At 43.9% G+C, this 16,807-nt stretch overlaps 1 protein-coding gene across 1 annotated transcript in view; it reads left to right on the top strand.

The window, feature by feature from the left end:
• The first annotated feature begins 1,622 nt into the window (after positions 1-1,622).
• The window catches only part of RTN1 (reticulon 1), a 220,270-nt gene continuing 205,085 nt past the window's right edge, over positions 1,623-16,807 (top strand). Inside the window, exon 1 of the mRNA XM_059182232.1 lies at positions 1,623-2,027. Within this exon, the coding sequence (XP_059038215.1) occupies positions 1,781-2,027 (247 nt within the window). The 5' untranslated portion in view covers positions 1,623-1,780. The remainder of the gene's footprint in view (positions 2,028-16,807) is intronic.

Genomic DNA, 16,807 nt, shown 5'->3' with positions numbered 1-16,807 from the left:
TGAAGCTATCACCATTATCACAAAAAATGAATGTGTCCATGATCATTTTTAAAAATACCAGTAATATAAAATTTTGGTGATCATCATATCTCCAGGGACATCCACCACTAGTAGGCCATATTTATTGTCTACTGAGTGAATGCATTTTCTCTAATTTATTATCACGGGACATCTTGGACATTAGTGTACTAGAAGAATAAAGGGTTGGACAGAATCAGGCTTTTAAGTATAAGCATTTTAGAGGAGCATTTGAACAGTGCTGAAGTTGGCCTTTGAATATAAAAATGAAAAGATATGGGTGCCTAGGTGACTCAAGGGGTTAAGCATCTGCCTTCAGCTGAGGTCATGATCCCAGGGACCTGGGCTGGAGTCCTGCGGCTGACTCCATGCTCAGCAGGGAGTCTGCTTCTCCCTCTGCCTCTCCCTCACCTCTCATGCCCGTGATATTTCTCTCTCGCTCTTGCAAAAATAAATAAAATCTTTTTTAAAAAAATCAACAGGTATGAAACCCTTGATAAGCCTATGGTGGCTTAGCTGTCTCACCATGTCCCAAGTACTTCTATTCCATGCCCCAGCTTTTCTGGAGAAAGATCAATGGATAAGCCTATTCTTCTACCCTGTGTGTTGGCTTGAAATTTATTTTTTCCCAACCACGTCATTTTGTAGACAATTTAGGAAGAACTGCTATTTAGGAATAGCGCACAAGTTTTGTTTGAAAAGATGGGTCCAAATATGGGAGTAATACATCATAAGCCAACTTCTCTGAGTTTGGTTTATCTTTCAAGTATCCTCCACTGTGTCAGAGACAGCTGTAAGGAAAAAAAAAAAAAAAAAAAAAAAAAGCAAGCAGCAGCAGCAAGAAGATTCCCCAGATGTCCATATTCTCAAATAAAATAGACTGCCCAGGCAGCTTATCATTTGTATGCCTTTTGGCTCAGTGTTTCTGAAAGGAAGCATAGCCGCTTTTTGTACTGCCTAGTGATATCCTACTTGCTTTCAGTGCTGGTACGGATGAGGTCTGATAAGCTTTTCTCTTCGGAGGCTCTCCTGGTAGTTCTTTCCCGTACTCCACTGTTTTCAGCCCTGTTCTAGAAACAACAGTTTTTAAGGACTCAGGATTTAACCTCGGGGTTGCAGCTCCCCGTCTCCTGCCAACATTCATCCTCAGCCTTCCCCGCGCAAATCCACGTCCCCTCCACAGCTGATGCTGGTCACCCTCAGAACCGTGGCCTGGAGGTCTCAAAGCTCCCTTCCTTTGCCCTGAGTCCGGGCTCAACTTTAGGAGTTGGGAGGGTGTCTTGCTTCATCCGTCACGCTTCAGCTGGGGACTGCTTCCACCTGCTCATCTTCTTAGGTTATCACCCCAAAAGAGAGGAAGATTCAGGTGGATTTGGCCCATCCCCTAATCCGGGCCTGCCACTAGCAGGCCGGGGGCTGGAGTGGGCCGAGGGAGACTAGGGCGAAGCAGGCCATTTCCACCTGCGTAATAACAGGCTTGGAAGTAGCGAAGCGGCGGCGGCGGCTGGAGTAGGAGGAGGAGCGCAAGCAGCGGGCCGCGGCGCGGCCGGGAGGAAGAGGAGGGGGAGGAGGAGGAGCTGAAGCGGGGAGAGCGGCAGCCAGCAGCTCGGCCGGAGTTGCAGCAGCGGCGGCGGCGCTGACACCGCAGCTTCCCCGAGCCCCGAGTCCAGGCGGGGACAGCAGCAGGGAGAGCCCGGTCGCCCAGGCACCGCACCTCGGCCCCGCCAAACCGCCCTCGCTGCGCCGGGCGGGACCGCCAGCCATGGCCACGCCGCCGGATCCCCAAGACGAGCAGCTGCCGCTGGCAGGCTCCGGGTCCCAGTGGTTCGGGGACCGGGGGGAGGGGGAGAACGAAGCGGTGACGCCGACGGGGGCTAAGCCGGCGCCGCAGGCGGGGGAGCCCGGCCGGGGGTTGGGCGCCGGGGCCGGGGCCGGGGAAGCGGCGCCGCGGGAACCGGACTCGGGCCCCGCCCGGCCGCCGCCCGTTGCTATGGAAACTGCATCCACAGGTAAGGCGGGCGTCGGGCGCCGTTGCCCCGCAAATGGCGTCGGGGACCGGGTCCCCCAGCCGGTCCCCTTCTCCGCATCTCGGCTCTGCACCTCGCTGGCGCTCTCTACCTTGAGCACCAACCTCAGCTCGCTTCGCCACGGGCGACTGTAAATATTGGCGCACTGGTAAAAAAAACAGGAAATTTTCTTTTTTTCCCTAAAGGCTCGGAAGAAAACGAAATACTATCGATTCATTTTATTTCATTTTCATTGTTATCTCGGCTTTAAAAATTGTTTTCGGAGGCAAACAGCAGCATCCTGGCTGCTGGCGCGCCCGCGTACAAGTTTCTTCCTTCCGCCAAGGGGTTGGGGGCTGTAGGGCCCGCTTGGCCAGTTGCGACGATTTTTTGGGGCGTGTTTGCGCTCGGCGTGCGCGCCGGCTGCGAGGCACGCTGACAACAAAGCGACGGGCAGGCGGGCTGCCACTAGATCCGGCTCGGTCCGGGGCAGAGATGTGGCTGGAAGTGTTCCTTACCCCTTCCCTCCACACTTCGCCACACCCTACTCCCTTCCAGTTCCCCCTCCCATTCTCCACCTCCCCCTCCCGGCCGCGGAAAACAGAAATCCCAAGGTGTGCGTGTCTCATTCCGGAGGGGCGGCGTTGCAGGAGGGTTGGGAGTTGTGACTGTCCTCGCCCAGAACTGCCCAGATGTCCCCATCTTGCTGGGAGCATTGAAACTTGGAACCCATAAAAGCGGCCGGCCTGGCCGCGGTGTGAGAGGGCTTGAGTGGTGGTGGTGAGTGAACGAGGCACACAGTTTCTCTGCAGTCTGGACCCGCCTGGGCATTAGGAAATTGCCTTGGGTTCGGTCACCCTTAGCCTTCAAGCCGGAGCGCGCGGGTGCCCAGCTGGGACCAGGACGTTGGAACATCCCGACCAAAGGATTCGGGAGGCCAGCTTTGGGGAGAGGCTGCCGGTCTGGGTAGTCCTGTGTTTCCAGGAAGGGGGTGTTAGAGGGGGCCGTGTTCTGTTGTTTTCTGAAAAAGCTTTGCTGTAGTGGCATGGGAGTTGTGTAGATTTGGACAAGCAGCCCTCGAGGATCTGGAGTGGGGGGTGCTTCCGGAAGATGGAAAGGGGGTGGGACTGCTTGCGTGTTCTTGGCAGCTGATTTAGGGAAACCCCTTTCTTAAGCCACCGCCTCTCTTAAGGGTCGTGTGGAGTGCGTTAGGTAGTCTTTAACTATGGTCTAGTACAAAAGATTTGTGCTGAGGAAAGGAGGTTTGGGGAATGCAGTCATTAAAACATGACATTCTGACGGGAAGAGAAAAAATTCGGACCATGATTAGGGGGAAAAAAAAAAAAAAGAAAGAAAGAAAGAAAGAGAAGGAAAAGAAAAGAAACTCCAAGGCAGCAACCCCATTTGTCATATATTATTTTATGAGAGTGCGGGGGTGGGAAGGATTTGAGACTAAGAAAGGCTGCCTAGCCGCTCTTTCAACTTATTCATCTAAATGAAAACAAAGCTCCTTATAATTGCAAAGGAAGATGGAAAAAGATAAAAGACAAAGGGAGGTAGCTTTTTGTTGGTTTAACGTTACTGTTCTTTGTAAGGTATAGTTTAGAACCTTTATCCACCATTATCAAAGTAAATTATTTTTTTTAAATAAATATTTCTCACCTCCCACTAGTGTCACCAAGGTTAGGGGAAGCTGGGAAAGAAAGCTAGTGCCCTGTGTTCAGTAACACACTATACACTAAAATGAGTTGCTATATATAAAATGTTTGGAGCAACTCCTGTCACAAAGTAGCCATTTGCAATTTTAACATTATTATTATAGAAAATTATAGAAACATTTTACTTTGCTGAATGTATTGGGGGGTTTCCTGTTCTAGATAACAAATACACGAATGACGTGGAACATGATGATGCTGAGTTTGATTGGGGGGGGATGAAGGGATGGGAAAGGAGCATATATTTTGCATATTTATATAGAATATTTTTGGTTTATTATTGCTGCTTGAAGGAATGTCTCATATAGTTGTTGATTGTTAAATGTTTTAAATCCATATTTCATATTTCTTATGGTGGAGAGACTGCTCTAAGAAACCTAAATACTGGAAATAATACCTAAATAAACAGCTAGGTCTTGAAAAATCCAAACAAATTCTGGGCCCGCTTCCTTGTCGTTACCACGATAATTTTATTGCTATAAGCAAAGTCAGTAACTACATATTTAACTTTATCAGAGACAAAGTCCAGACAGAGCCTATTAAGTACACTGATCTACTTTTTGAAAAAGAATGGTGTTCTTTGGGACTCAAACTAAGAAGTAACTTAGGCTTTGAGCATGATGCACTATAAACAGATTTTATTTCTTTTTTAGATGGAATTATAAAGTATAAGACAGATATTGATATTTTAAAAGCTTTCTTTTTTCTGAAAAACAGCACTAATCATGCCATCTGGACAGAAATTCTGTTATTTATTTTTATACATTGATGGTAATTAAAGTTCCTAAAGAAACATTTCTGAAAATATTTCTTAGTAATGTCCTGCAGTGAGTATATGTTTAGACATTGTTAAAACTGCACTGTATTTTCAGGTATTCTAATTTCTCTTGTCCCTTTTGTGGATTGGAAATGTTCTTAATCAAAAGTAATGCTTTTTTTTTTTTTTTTTTGGTAATGCTTTCTTTTAAAGCTACAATTTTTCATTTTGAAAACTGTTAATGGCTGAACACCTGGGTGGCTCAGTTGGTTAAGCACCTGCCTTTAGGTTGGGTCATGATACCAGGGTTTTGGGATCGAGCACGAGTATCGAGCTCCCTGCTTGGTGGGGAGCCTGCTTCTTCCTCTCCTTCTGCTGCTCTGCTTGCTTGTGCTCTCTCGCTCTCTCTGTCAAATAAATAAATGAAATAACAAAAAAAAAGAAAATTGATAATGGGCATGTGAAATGATGTCTGTTGCCAAGGGAACATTTAAAACACCATGTGTAGGCTACAACATGTTAAAGTTGTTAAATGAATCAGCACTGTCATCTAATAACTTCGTACAAAGGATGGTAAGAGCAACTGTTTTGATTTCTCATGATCAGTTATTTTATTCCTGGAAACTATTCAAAGGTAGCATACAATAACACAAGGATAGAAGAATGGCCCTTTGTTTAAAGGAATAATTTAAAATAGAACATTTGAACAAAATGCAGTGATGAGAAGTTAACTCATGATTGCTTTGGAAATTAACTCATTGAGGGGCACCTGGGTGGCTCAGTTGGTTAAGCAACCGCCTTTGGCTCAGGTCATGGTCCCGGAGTCCCGGGATTGAGTCCCGCATCAGGCTCCCAGCTCCATGGGGAGTCTGCTTCTCCCTCTGACCTTCTCGCCTCTCATGCTCTCTCTGTCTCTCAAATAAATAAATAAAAATATTTAAAAAAAAAAAAAAAGAAAAAAAAAAAGGAAATTAACTCATTGATTGCTGCATGCATGCAGGCAAAAGGAACAGAATGGAGAATGGTCCAGAGAAATCAATATATTTGGCTTCTGTAATATTGACTTACAGATAATTTGACTTAAATTTCCAGATGATAGGAGAGAGAGATTTTTACTTTATTTGGACCACAATGCTCATAAATTTATGTTTTTCAAAGGCTGAATGTGATACTCTATTGGAAAAACTCTCTCTCTCATAACTTAAGTAACTTCGGAATATTTATATACCCTGTGTTTATTGTTTAGTATAATAAATTTGTACTGTATACATCACTGAGATCATCTTCTAAAATTCACATGGAGGCTGGATTGAATCTCTTGTGGGTGTGTTGGATAGATGTTTCTACATTTTTTAATTTGGAGTCATTCCCAGTAATCCCCTTCAGAAGGTGTAAATTTCAATTTTGTGTTTTCTTTCATCTTTTTAGAAAGCTGCAGTTATGTTGAAATGAGAAGGAATACTACACTTAACTTTTATAATATTTTACAGAACATTTAAGAAGAATAAAAGAGTTTCTAATGTAATTTATTTCTCTGGACATAGCCTCTGTTTACAATCAGTAACAAATTTCAGCAGGAAGTATGGTATATGGGGGCTCAATGGGTTAAGCCTCTGCCTTCGGCTCAGGTCATGATCTCAGGGTCCTGGGATGGAGCCCCACATCGAGCTCTCTGCTCAGTGGGGAGCCTGTTTCCTCCTCTCTCTCTGCCTGCCGTTCTGCCTACTTGTGATCTCTCTCCCTCTGTCCAATAAAGAAATAAAATCTTAAAAAAAAAAAAAAAGTATGGCATATGTCCTTTCACTTAGGGAATTCAAATCAGGTGATTTAAAATTTAGAAACACTCACATGCCCTAAAAATACATTAATAATACATTTTATCAAGGCTTCCAGCATCATTTCCTCTTCATGAACTCACCCTTCCTGGAAACCCATCCTGGTTGTTGCCCCTCAAATCTACCATAGGCCTTCTTGCCTCCTGTCTCTTTTCTAGGGCATTCATCTACTTCTGTTCCTGCAGGTTTGGAGACAAGTTGTGGCTTTTCTTGCTCATTATACTGTATCCTGAATAGTGTGGGTTCCAGAAAGTTTTTGTTACCTGTAAAGTGAGAAACCATTGCAGTTCAATTCAGTCTAGTAAACATTCATTGGATGCCTCCTTTTTGGAAGTTTCTGTGCTACACCTAGACCATGGTTGCCTGGGAGAGTACATCTGTCTGTTTCACATTTGTATTTCGTTTAGTGAAACAGTTCCTTTGGTGTCATTTTTCATTTTCTTTATTCCCAAGTCATCGCTGGAAACGTTACCAGAAGGGCATTATAATAATCTAACCCCATGGGCACAAGGGCATGCGTTAGTTTTCGGAGGCCAACACAGGAGAAATAAACATGAGCACAACTTGCTCAGACCACACAGCTGTGGGAAAACAAAATGTATCTATGTATCTTTCAATCTATGGGATTGGGATCAAGAGAAGGGAATGTTTTATTTATTTTTCTACTCTGGGGGATTTTAAAGCATATTTATAAAGTGATGGCAAGATGGATAGTGTAGGAGGGAGAGCGTGTTTCCTATAATTGAGTAGGTGAGGGGAATGGATCCAGGGTACAGCAGAGGACTGCTGTTGGACTTAAGGACTTAAGGACAGCTTGTGGATATAACTAAGCAAAGACAGACAAGCGGGGCACATGGGTGGGACCCAGAACAGTGAGAGATCCCTTCCAGCTGCTTCTATTTGCCATGAACTAGGAAGCAAGGTCAAGAGAAGAGTGAGGGCAGGAGTGGAGTTGGAAGTTTGAGAGGAGGGGAGAAAGTATAAAATTGTCACTAGAATGGGAGAGTGAAAGGATTAATGGAAATGGGATTCTGAGCTGTCATAGGGCTCACTTGGAGTTTGTGGTCATGAGCTTGACGTGAGACCAGTTACCATATATGTTATCTATTTTTTTCAGCCATATTCAGCTGCCTGAGTATGGTTTGGAGTAAGTGGATGGTTGAACTGGTTTTATTTATTTTTTTTCCAGTGAGCTGGATAGGAAGAGAGGTGCCATGGAGCTGAACAGTGTGTAAGGCAGTGAGGATACTGCTGGGTTATAGAATCTGGGAAGGAGGGAAGGAGGACCAGAGGGGGCTGATGCTCAGCGAGAAGATGATATAAATGGTTTGCATGTGCTGGTAGGGTGGGAGAACAGATGGGGCAGGGATTCCTGAATAAGGGAATTGCGAGGATAAGAGGTGGTGCTTTCAGAGTGGGTGTTTGAGACAGAGATTAAAGAGGAAGTGTAGTTACTGAGTAGGAGACTGAGGTGGAGTGGAAGCCAAGGTCATTTGAGGAAGAGTCCAGAAGAATGGCAAGGGCAGGAGTAAAATAATCACCTGTATGATTGCTGAAATCACAAAGAACCGTGGCAGAGATTGGAGAGAGACAGTGAACTGGATGCTGGTATCTTTAGGAAAGTGGCCTGGGCTTCAAAGCTAGTGGTTTCTGGAGGGGGAGGGAAGAACAGTGGCCTGGAAAGTGAGAAATGTAAAGTCCTGACTGCAGGTTCCACAGACTCTGTTTAATATATCCAGAACGTAGGAAATGCAACTTAAAATAGTTCATTGTGGGGGATGGGAACTCTGAGGGTTAATTACAACCTAGATATTACAACACATACCTAGGTATGGTGAAATTACTAAAAATCTCTTATGTAATTTTAGATAGTATTAATAGACAGTCTTGGGTACACATTATATAAGGTAATAATTCCTCTCGATTTTGTTCTAGCCAGATTTGGAGTCTTGGACTTAACGATGGGTACCATGCTGTGAGAGACATTAATGAACTGCAGAATGCTGAGAGAAGGGTGACCAGACTGGTGTGGCTTCTAGAAAAAATGCCATTGGAAAAGTGGCTGAAGAAATTAATAATTTTTTTTTGCCACAAGAAAGGAAGAATTAAGGGAGATTTGAATGTTAAATTCAAATCCCAGAAGCACTCTTCTGAAGCCCAGACATGACCCAGACGTTTTCACGGGGCACAGTTGGGAGAGTGGTCAAATCAGAGACGCAGATTCCCACTTAGTGAAGGAGAAAGTTCTACTGAGTAGTACTACCTGGAAAAGAGATAGGTTGCCTGTCAGTTAATGGTATTCAAGCAAAAGTGAGGTGGTTTTTTATTGGAGGAAACTTTGAAAGGAAGGTATTAGTTATACCAAGACATCTATACCTTCCTAAAATGCGCCTAACTTACATTGTGGTTGTTAACATGGGCGTATTTCTCAAAAGCGAACAGCTTCCTAATGAAACCAGAAACAGAGTCCACCACAAAACCCACAGTTAACTTCAAACTGACTATCTAAAGTGCACTCTCCACAAAATTGTGGCCTCCTTGAAATTCGGTAGTTCTCCATTGTCGAGAAATATTCCTTAATGTAACATACTTGCTTAAGAACTACACAAATTAAAGAAAAAAAAAAGAACTACACAATATTATCCAATTTGGGGTTATTAGCCTAAATGAGAAGCATGATATTTGCAAGTATCTCTTTTATTTTTTTCTTGAATTATCTTTTCCACTTTTTGTTAATATATCTAATTCCATAGATACTCATGTTTGGAGAATTCATTAAATAATTCTGTAGTGCTAAAAGAATCATCTGAATCTCTACTTAGTCCTCTGCCTCCCTACCTGTACATTTATTTGAGATTATTCATTGTAAAACTATGTTTGCTGGGTTTCCTAATGAATTACCTTACTCGCTGGAATAGTTCTATGTTTTAACTTCTGTCTTGAATCCCCAAATGGATTTTCTAATTCATCTACTGCATGAGATTATTATAAAACCAGTGATAGATGAAATTCTTGCTTCTTGAATGTAGGGAATTTGTTGAATATATCCTGTCTTTCAAAATACCGAGACCTAGAATTTTGTTTCAGGCATAAGAAATCTTCATGTGTTTTCAAAGAACAACTCTTGGATAACAAAAAATTGCATGTGTTCAAGTTATTGCTGATCTAGTTGATGAGCGTAAGAATAAAAACCAATGTCATGTCTATCTTTGGCATGAATTTTGCAACCGATCCTGAAAAATCAGGACTTACGAAAATGTGGTCTGTAGACTGTCTGCTTCAAGATCACATGAGGTAATCCACAGACTTCAGACTAGGGAAACAAGCCTGCCAGATGCATATTAAAACTTCAAGAAGCACCAGTGTATTGAATCTCCTCCTTATGCTTAGCATTTTGCTAAGAGCTGTGCGGGAATAGAGAACTTGAGCTATGTCCCCTTTTCCCCATTCTTCTGATCTTACTGTCTAGATGGGAGATAAGACTGACTCCCACAAAATAAAGGTAAACAAGTCAGAGTACAGTCTGCTGGTCGGACGGATGGTATCAATCTCTAAGCTGGGTTAGAACTGAGCTGGGCACAGTTCATGATTTTATGGGTCCCAGAGTACCTGGTCTTTTCAAAGGGTGGAATGTGACATACATCTAGGATAGACAAGGATATGAAGATATAAGGATATAATGGAATAGGAATAAGCAGAAGTGAGCAGAAAGACAGTTTGGGTGAAGGGAGAAGCATGGGTGATATGAAATGGGGATGACCAGTGACGAGGCTGGTTTAACCTGTCCATCTGGGTGAGGGGAGACAGATTCTGGGGGGCTTGAAAGCTACGGAAGGGACTGTAGACTCGTTGTATATGGATTCTGGGACCTTTGAAGGTTTATGGGTGGGGAAAGTAATATTATAAAGCTGTGTCAGGGAGGATATTCAGTGGCATAGAAGATGAACTTTGTGGGAAAGGCTGACCCACTATCAGTGTCAGGGCCTTGAATAAATAGCCATGGGAAGAAAGAGGGAGAAAGAGGAGTCGCTTCCCAGGAATGTTCCGTAAGACTTGTGACTGCCTGGATGTGGGGTGTGAGGAAAGGAATAAGTCAACTCTATAAAGTTCCATGTCCGGTGGCTGGAAGAATGTCGACGTTCTGGGGAGGTCAGAAGGGGGATCTCATGGAGTCATTTTTAGTCTTGATATGATGTGGGGCTCGGTATGATGATATGCCCCATGAGTGGAAATCTCCACTTGGCACTGAAGATAAAGGAATGGAATTTAGAAATGAAAACAGGATTGTTGATCTAGATTTAGAAAGTTATAAGAGAAGTCATAGTAAAATTAGATTTTTGAAAGACTATGTTGTATGGGATGAAAAAAGGGCCAAGAATGGAGCACGAGCTCCTGGCCTCTTACTAGTGATAATGCTGAGTGGCATTAGGCAAGTTTTTGAACCTCCCTGAGCTTCAGATTCCATAGTAGATATATGGTACTGGGTCTTGCAGAGGGTCGGGCAATCAAACGGTAATTACTCTTAAAAAAAAAAAAAAAGAAGTTTTTTTTTTTTTTTTTTTTAATTTGAGAAAGAGAGAGAGAGAGTGTGCATAAGCAGGGGGGCGACTCAAATGGTAATTACTCTTATTAGAGTATCATGGAAGCCAAAATGGCATGGTGTAGAATGAGCTCTGAGAAAACAGATTTTTAAAGAAGATTTATTTATTTATTTCAGAGAGACAAAGCCCATGAGCAGGGGGAGGCCAGTGGGAGAGGGAGACAGACTCACTGCTGAGCAGGGAGCCCATCACTGACTGGTTCAATCTCAGAACCCTGAGATCATGACCTGAGCCGAAATCCAGGGTCGGAAGCTTCTCCAACTGAGCTGCCCAGGCGCCTCTGAGAGCTTTTATCCCCTCTTGATTTTGGCACCTAATATCATGGCAATGTGGGCATATCTGCTTTACGTCTCAGTTTCTTCATGTATAAAATGGGCATGATACTGTTGTCCTGGCTATGTTATAGAGGTGTCGGTGAAGACAAAATTAAGTAACATGGGGAGGTAAAAGCAAATTGCAAATAACTAATAATCTGGAAGATGCTATTAATAGGAAACTTGGTCAGCACACTGTCAGACGCAGAAGAGAGGTCTAGGAGAACAAAGACTGAGAAAAAGTCGTGCTACCTTAGTCTTAGGCTTTTTAATAGAAAATGCTTGTTGTGCTGACCTGGACCTCAGCCAGATCTCAGCGGGGAGTGGCAGGAGAGCCTGAAGGATGGGGGCGGGGAGAAGTCCGTTCTGGTGAAGCAGAGAGGAAGACATTTTGACTTTGGGGAGTGCAGCTGGAGCTGTGACCTGCCTCATTCCTCAGGTCCTAAGGAGGAGTCTGTGACTGGAGCAGGGTTGAGGCGTGCCAGTGGGGGCCAGCTGGAGTGGATGCAAACAGCAGGCGGAAGGGCGATAAATGCAGGAAGCTGTCCTAGGTATGCGTGCGAGTTGGTCTGGAGGAGGCTGCTTCTCTCACCAAAGAGGGTATGACAGTGAAAGCCAGCTCCTGCCACTACCTAGCCCCCTCACCCTCCACCTCTTGCCCCCAGGGCAAGACTAAATCAGCTGATCCTGTGGGCTCCTGGGTAGATGCCTGCTAGTCTTAGAGCTCTGTAGGTTAAAGTCTTTTATAAATAGACTAATGCCTTTGGAAAGACGGGGCAAATACACTTTTCTGTATCCTCCTGCTAAGTATAGCCAAATACCTAAACACTGTATATAAAATAAACATAAAAAGACTCTGAAAGAGGCAGACTTACTAGGGACCTCAGGACCTGAGAAGGGACACACGGTGAGTTCTCTGGGTTTTCCTTTTCCCTCATCTAGTTCAGACTTGATATGGTAGAAGCCAGCCATGGGGAAAAAGGCGAATGGGCACAGACAAAAAGCACATACAAGAAAGCCTGTTCTCTTCAGCCAGATGACTAGGAAAGGAGCAGCCTAGCAAGACTGAGAACTTTGTGACAATAAATTCTCTGCTCCAGCTAAACACCATGAAGTAAACTGCTTGCCCCCATCTCTATCCCACCAGCAAAAGCCAAGCAGGGAGCCTAGGCTTCACCCCTCTGAAGCTGTAAGAGGCACCCAACACCCCCTGCCCCCCCCCCCCCCCCACCAGTGCCAGTGGGAAGCCTAGACTTCCACTCAGCATAGCAAGTCTCTGGACCTAAAAGGCCTCTCAGCCAGTGTGGTGTTAGAGGAAGCTGAGTGGAGAGGCAGGCGTTTTTTTGTTGTTGTTGTTTTTGTTTTTTTTTTTAATTTCCAGCATAACAGTATTCATTATTTTTGCACCACACCCAGTGCTCCATGCATTCCGTGCCCTCTCTAATACCCACCACCTGGTTCCCCCAATCTCCCACCCCCCGCCGCTTCAAACCCCTCAGATTGTTTTTCAGAGTCTATAGTCTCTCATGGTTCACCTCCTCTTCCAATTTCCCCCAACTCCCTTCTCCTCTCTAACTCCCCATGTCCTGTAACACTGCTCACTGGTAACCAGACTGAGAGGAGAACCTAAACTCCACCCCCCTCCCTGGCCCCACCCCAATTAGTGGTAATAAGGCAGCACCCTTCTTCCCTCTTAGTTGTGGCATTTACATAAGATCCGTAGTCTCATAACAAAACACCCCAAATGTCCAGGTTTTAATTGAAAATCACTTGTCATACCAAACCCCAGGAAGATCTGAATGTAAATGACAAGGGCTAATCAACACCAAGATGACGCAGATGTTGGAATTATCTGACAAGAATTTTAAAGCAGTCATCACAAGAATGCTTCCATAGGCAATTACGAACACACTTGAAGCAAGTCATAAAATGGGAAGTCCCGGTAAGGAAACAGAACGTTTCAGTGAAAAATGTAGAAGATATAGTGAAGAACCAAAGGGACATTTTAGAACTGACAAATATAATCACTGAAAGACTTGAAGAGAAAAAAAAAGAACACAACAGTTCAGCGGGTGAGCTCAGTAGTAGAACGTAAGGGATAGAGGCGAGAATCAGTGAACTCGCAGATAAACAACAGAAATGACCAATCCGAACAACAGAGAGAAAAGAGACTGAAAATAAAAGTGAATGAATAGTAGAACCCTTTCAACTCTGTAGCTCAGGCATGTTTACTGGGCCTTATGTCCTTTCTCCACTGTTCCCTGCCCTGGCGAAAACAGACTGAGAGGTGTGTACCTCGGCTTTGCTGAGTACATCAAGTCTAAGCTGTGTTGGTCTGGATGTGGACTGTAGGAAGAAGAACCCAATAGCACTATTTTAAGTCTTTGAGCTATTTTCTGCATTTACAATACTCACTTGGTTTTTGACTCTCTCGTACTTAGGTAACTACATAGATGAACGTATTACCTAAAGCATTTATTTAACAAGCACTTACATAGCACGAGTTCTGGGCTCCTTACATTTTATTGTTATTGTTGTAACTACCCAGTGAAGCAGGTGTAGTTGTCTATCCCATTTTACAGATGAATAAGCGGAAATAAAGGTTAAGTGACTTGCCTCAGGTCATGCATTGGTAAGTGGCAGCCCTGAGATTTGGCTCTAGAGTCTGTACTCTTAATTAGCCCACCCTTGCCTATTTTGGGCTTTTCTTATGCAACATCTTTTTTATGGTCCATGCAGTAGAAGTTGCATGCTTAGGAAAGCCTATCTGAACTAGAATGAAAGAAAGAGAGAGAGACGCTAGGTGACGGGGGACATAGCTAAAATGTGGATTGATGGAACTTGAGAGTCTATAGGAACCTCAGCTGAAAGAAACTGGTTACATTTCAAGTGGAAGTTTGACAAGAACAGTTGTCAAATGTTACAATGGGGTCCTCAAACTAACTATTAAAAAACAAAATGGGAGGGTCATGGGGAAACTGCCACACATACAAAGAAAAAAAAAAAAGAATGGTCTTACTTAACTAGAAGTTAACTTTAAGTCAGTGGGGTGAACCAGCTGCCCCCATGGTGATGGTTGGTCTCTGTTTAGGAGGGGTATGTGGCTTGGGCTGGGGCAGGGGTGAGGGGCTGCTCGGTAGGTGCTGACCACCCGTGTGGCCAGGTGGGGTCCCGAGTGCAGTGAGAGTGCCAGAATGGAGATGGTGCTGATGGTAGCAGAACCTTGACTCTGGTTGAAAGAACTGAGGGTTTGCAGCCTGCACAAGGAGAAGTTAGGAGGGGTTATGACAGCTATCTAAAAATACATGAAGAACTGTCAAGGAGCATAGGCACAGAATATGTTCGGTGTGACTCTGGAGGATGGAGCTGTGGTCAGTCAGAAGTTACGCCGTGAAATATGAAAGCAGCCAGGACCACCCCATATGGTGATGAGTTTCTTGTCCCAGCAGGTATTTAAGCATACCTGGACCGCTCATCTCTATGATAGAAGGGATATAAGAGGATACATTGAGTTAGTAATTCTTTATCTTTTCAGGTTCATAGACCACCTCCCCCCCCCCCCCCCCCCCTTAGAGAATATGATGAGAGCTTTGTGATCTCTGCCCAGGAAAATGCACTTATAAACACCATTTTGCACACCAATTCTGGGATTTTTCAGAGGCCTTTTATGGATGGAGGAATTAAATAACTTTCTGACTCTTAGCAATGGATCATTCCAGATAACCTCATATAGATCACTGTTTATACAAGGGCACTAGTTTTACAACTCAGTAAAATCTCAGTGAATCATCCATCTATTTATTCAAAAAATATTTATTAAGCACTCTCTTGATGTGTGTGTGTGTGTGTGTGTGTGCGTGCGTGCGTGTGCATGCAAGGTATGTACTAGGTACGGGTAGTTGACACTTAAATGCGCCACTAGAATATAAAAACAAATGCAGTAGAATAACAATATAGCCAGACTACGAGGAAGAATGGTCTATATTAAGGAAAAAGTCTACATCCCATAAATGTTGTGTCATTAGTTTCAAGAATATGCCGTGACTGAGTTTGAACAGAATCTCTCAAAGGGTTACCAAGCCATGCTCTTTCTAAACCAGCTGTGGCGAAGTGGAAGAGAGTGTGGACTTAGAGATGCCATCCCGATTCTAGTCTCAGCTCTTCCAATGGCCAGTAGCTAGTCGTCGCCTCTGTGGGGACGGCTAAGTGGTGGCTCTAGGTGAACCTTCAGTCTCCAGATAAATGAGGTATCACTTGTTCATACGCTGCTTTTGTGTATGCTGTAACTTCTGTGCACACTTCAGTTTTCGGAACCAGTTACTTAAGGCAATATCCTTTTACTGTTAGTACCAGGAGATGCCTGGAGAAGGGGTAAGAGGAGATATTCCTTCTTCCTCTAGTATCTCCACCAACCATCAAATGTAGAGTAAGTAAATAAACAAGCAAACAAGTAATCTCTGATGTGGACAAGTGATGTTTTCTCAGTTTGATGTAAAGTGTGCATACGATTTTTAAAAAATTCTGTACTGCTTGGGGCGCCTGGGTGGCTCAGTGGGTTAAGCCTCTGCCTTCGGCTCAGGTCATGATCTCAGGGTCCTGGGATGGAGCCCCGCATCAGGCTCTCTGCTCAGCAGGGAGCCTGCTTCCTCCTCTCTCTCTGCCTGCCTCTCTGCCTACATGTAATCTGTCAAATAAATAAACAAAATCTTTAAAAAAAAAATTCTGTACTGCTTTTATTTGTGTCTGAATATGTCAGTCATCAAGGCAGAAACAGGGTGATTGCTGCACAAAGGTAGCTTCAAAATAAGTCACCTGGCTCTTTTTCCAACTAGCTGTGGCCCCTAAGTACTACAATCTAGGAAATTTTGGAGTGGTCCCTACTGTTAATTTGTTTATCAAACCTTTTATTATAGATAATACAAGGGTAAATTGTGACTCAGCATGTTTGCATCACTGGACTTGAACTTGAGTGAGTTTATTTTTTTTTTAATTTTTTTTTTTAAAGATTTTATTTATTTGTCAGAGAGAGAGAGGGAGAGAGCCAGCACAGGCAGACGGAATGGCAGCAGAGGCAGAGGGAGAAGCAGGCTCCCTGCTGAGCAAGGAGCCCGATGTGGGACTCGATCCCAGGACACTGGGATCATGACCTGAGCCGAAGGCAGCTGCCCAACCAACTGAGCCACCCAGGCGTCCCCTGAGTTTATTTTTTAATCAACCCATGGTGTTAGAGAAGTCTTTCTATTTTATTTCAGCAGGAATGTGAATGTGTAGTACTGTTTCCTAGAAATTGCATAACCTTTTAAAGGCCAAGCAGTTTATAATTTGGATGTTTGCATATCAGAAGTCTCAGAAGAATCAGTTTCATTTTCTGTAAATAATGTGGAACAATTTTTAAAAATTTGTTTGAAAAGGGAGGCAATATACTTTCTAGAGAAATGAGCCCCAGAAATATCCTGTCTTGAAGGTAGACGTGTATTAGGAGTAGGGAACAGTTTTTGGTGGGCTGTCAGGCTGTTTGTGTTTCTTTTTTTAATTGTCTTTTTAGGTATAGTACTTGTCTC

The sequence above is a fragment of the Mustela lutreola genome, chromosome 7 (genome assembly GCF_030435805.1).
Source record: "Mustela lutreola isolate mMusLut2 chromosome 7, mMusLut2.pri, whole genome shotgun sequence".
NCBI classification, from domain to species: domain Eukaryota; kingdom Metazoa; phylum Chordata; class Mammalia; order Carnivora; family Mustelidae; genus Mustela; species Mustela lutreola.
Note: the sequence above shows the minus strand (reverse complement) of the source record. Positions and strands in the feature narration are given on the sequence as shown.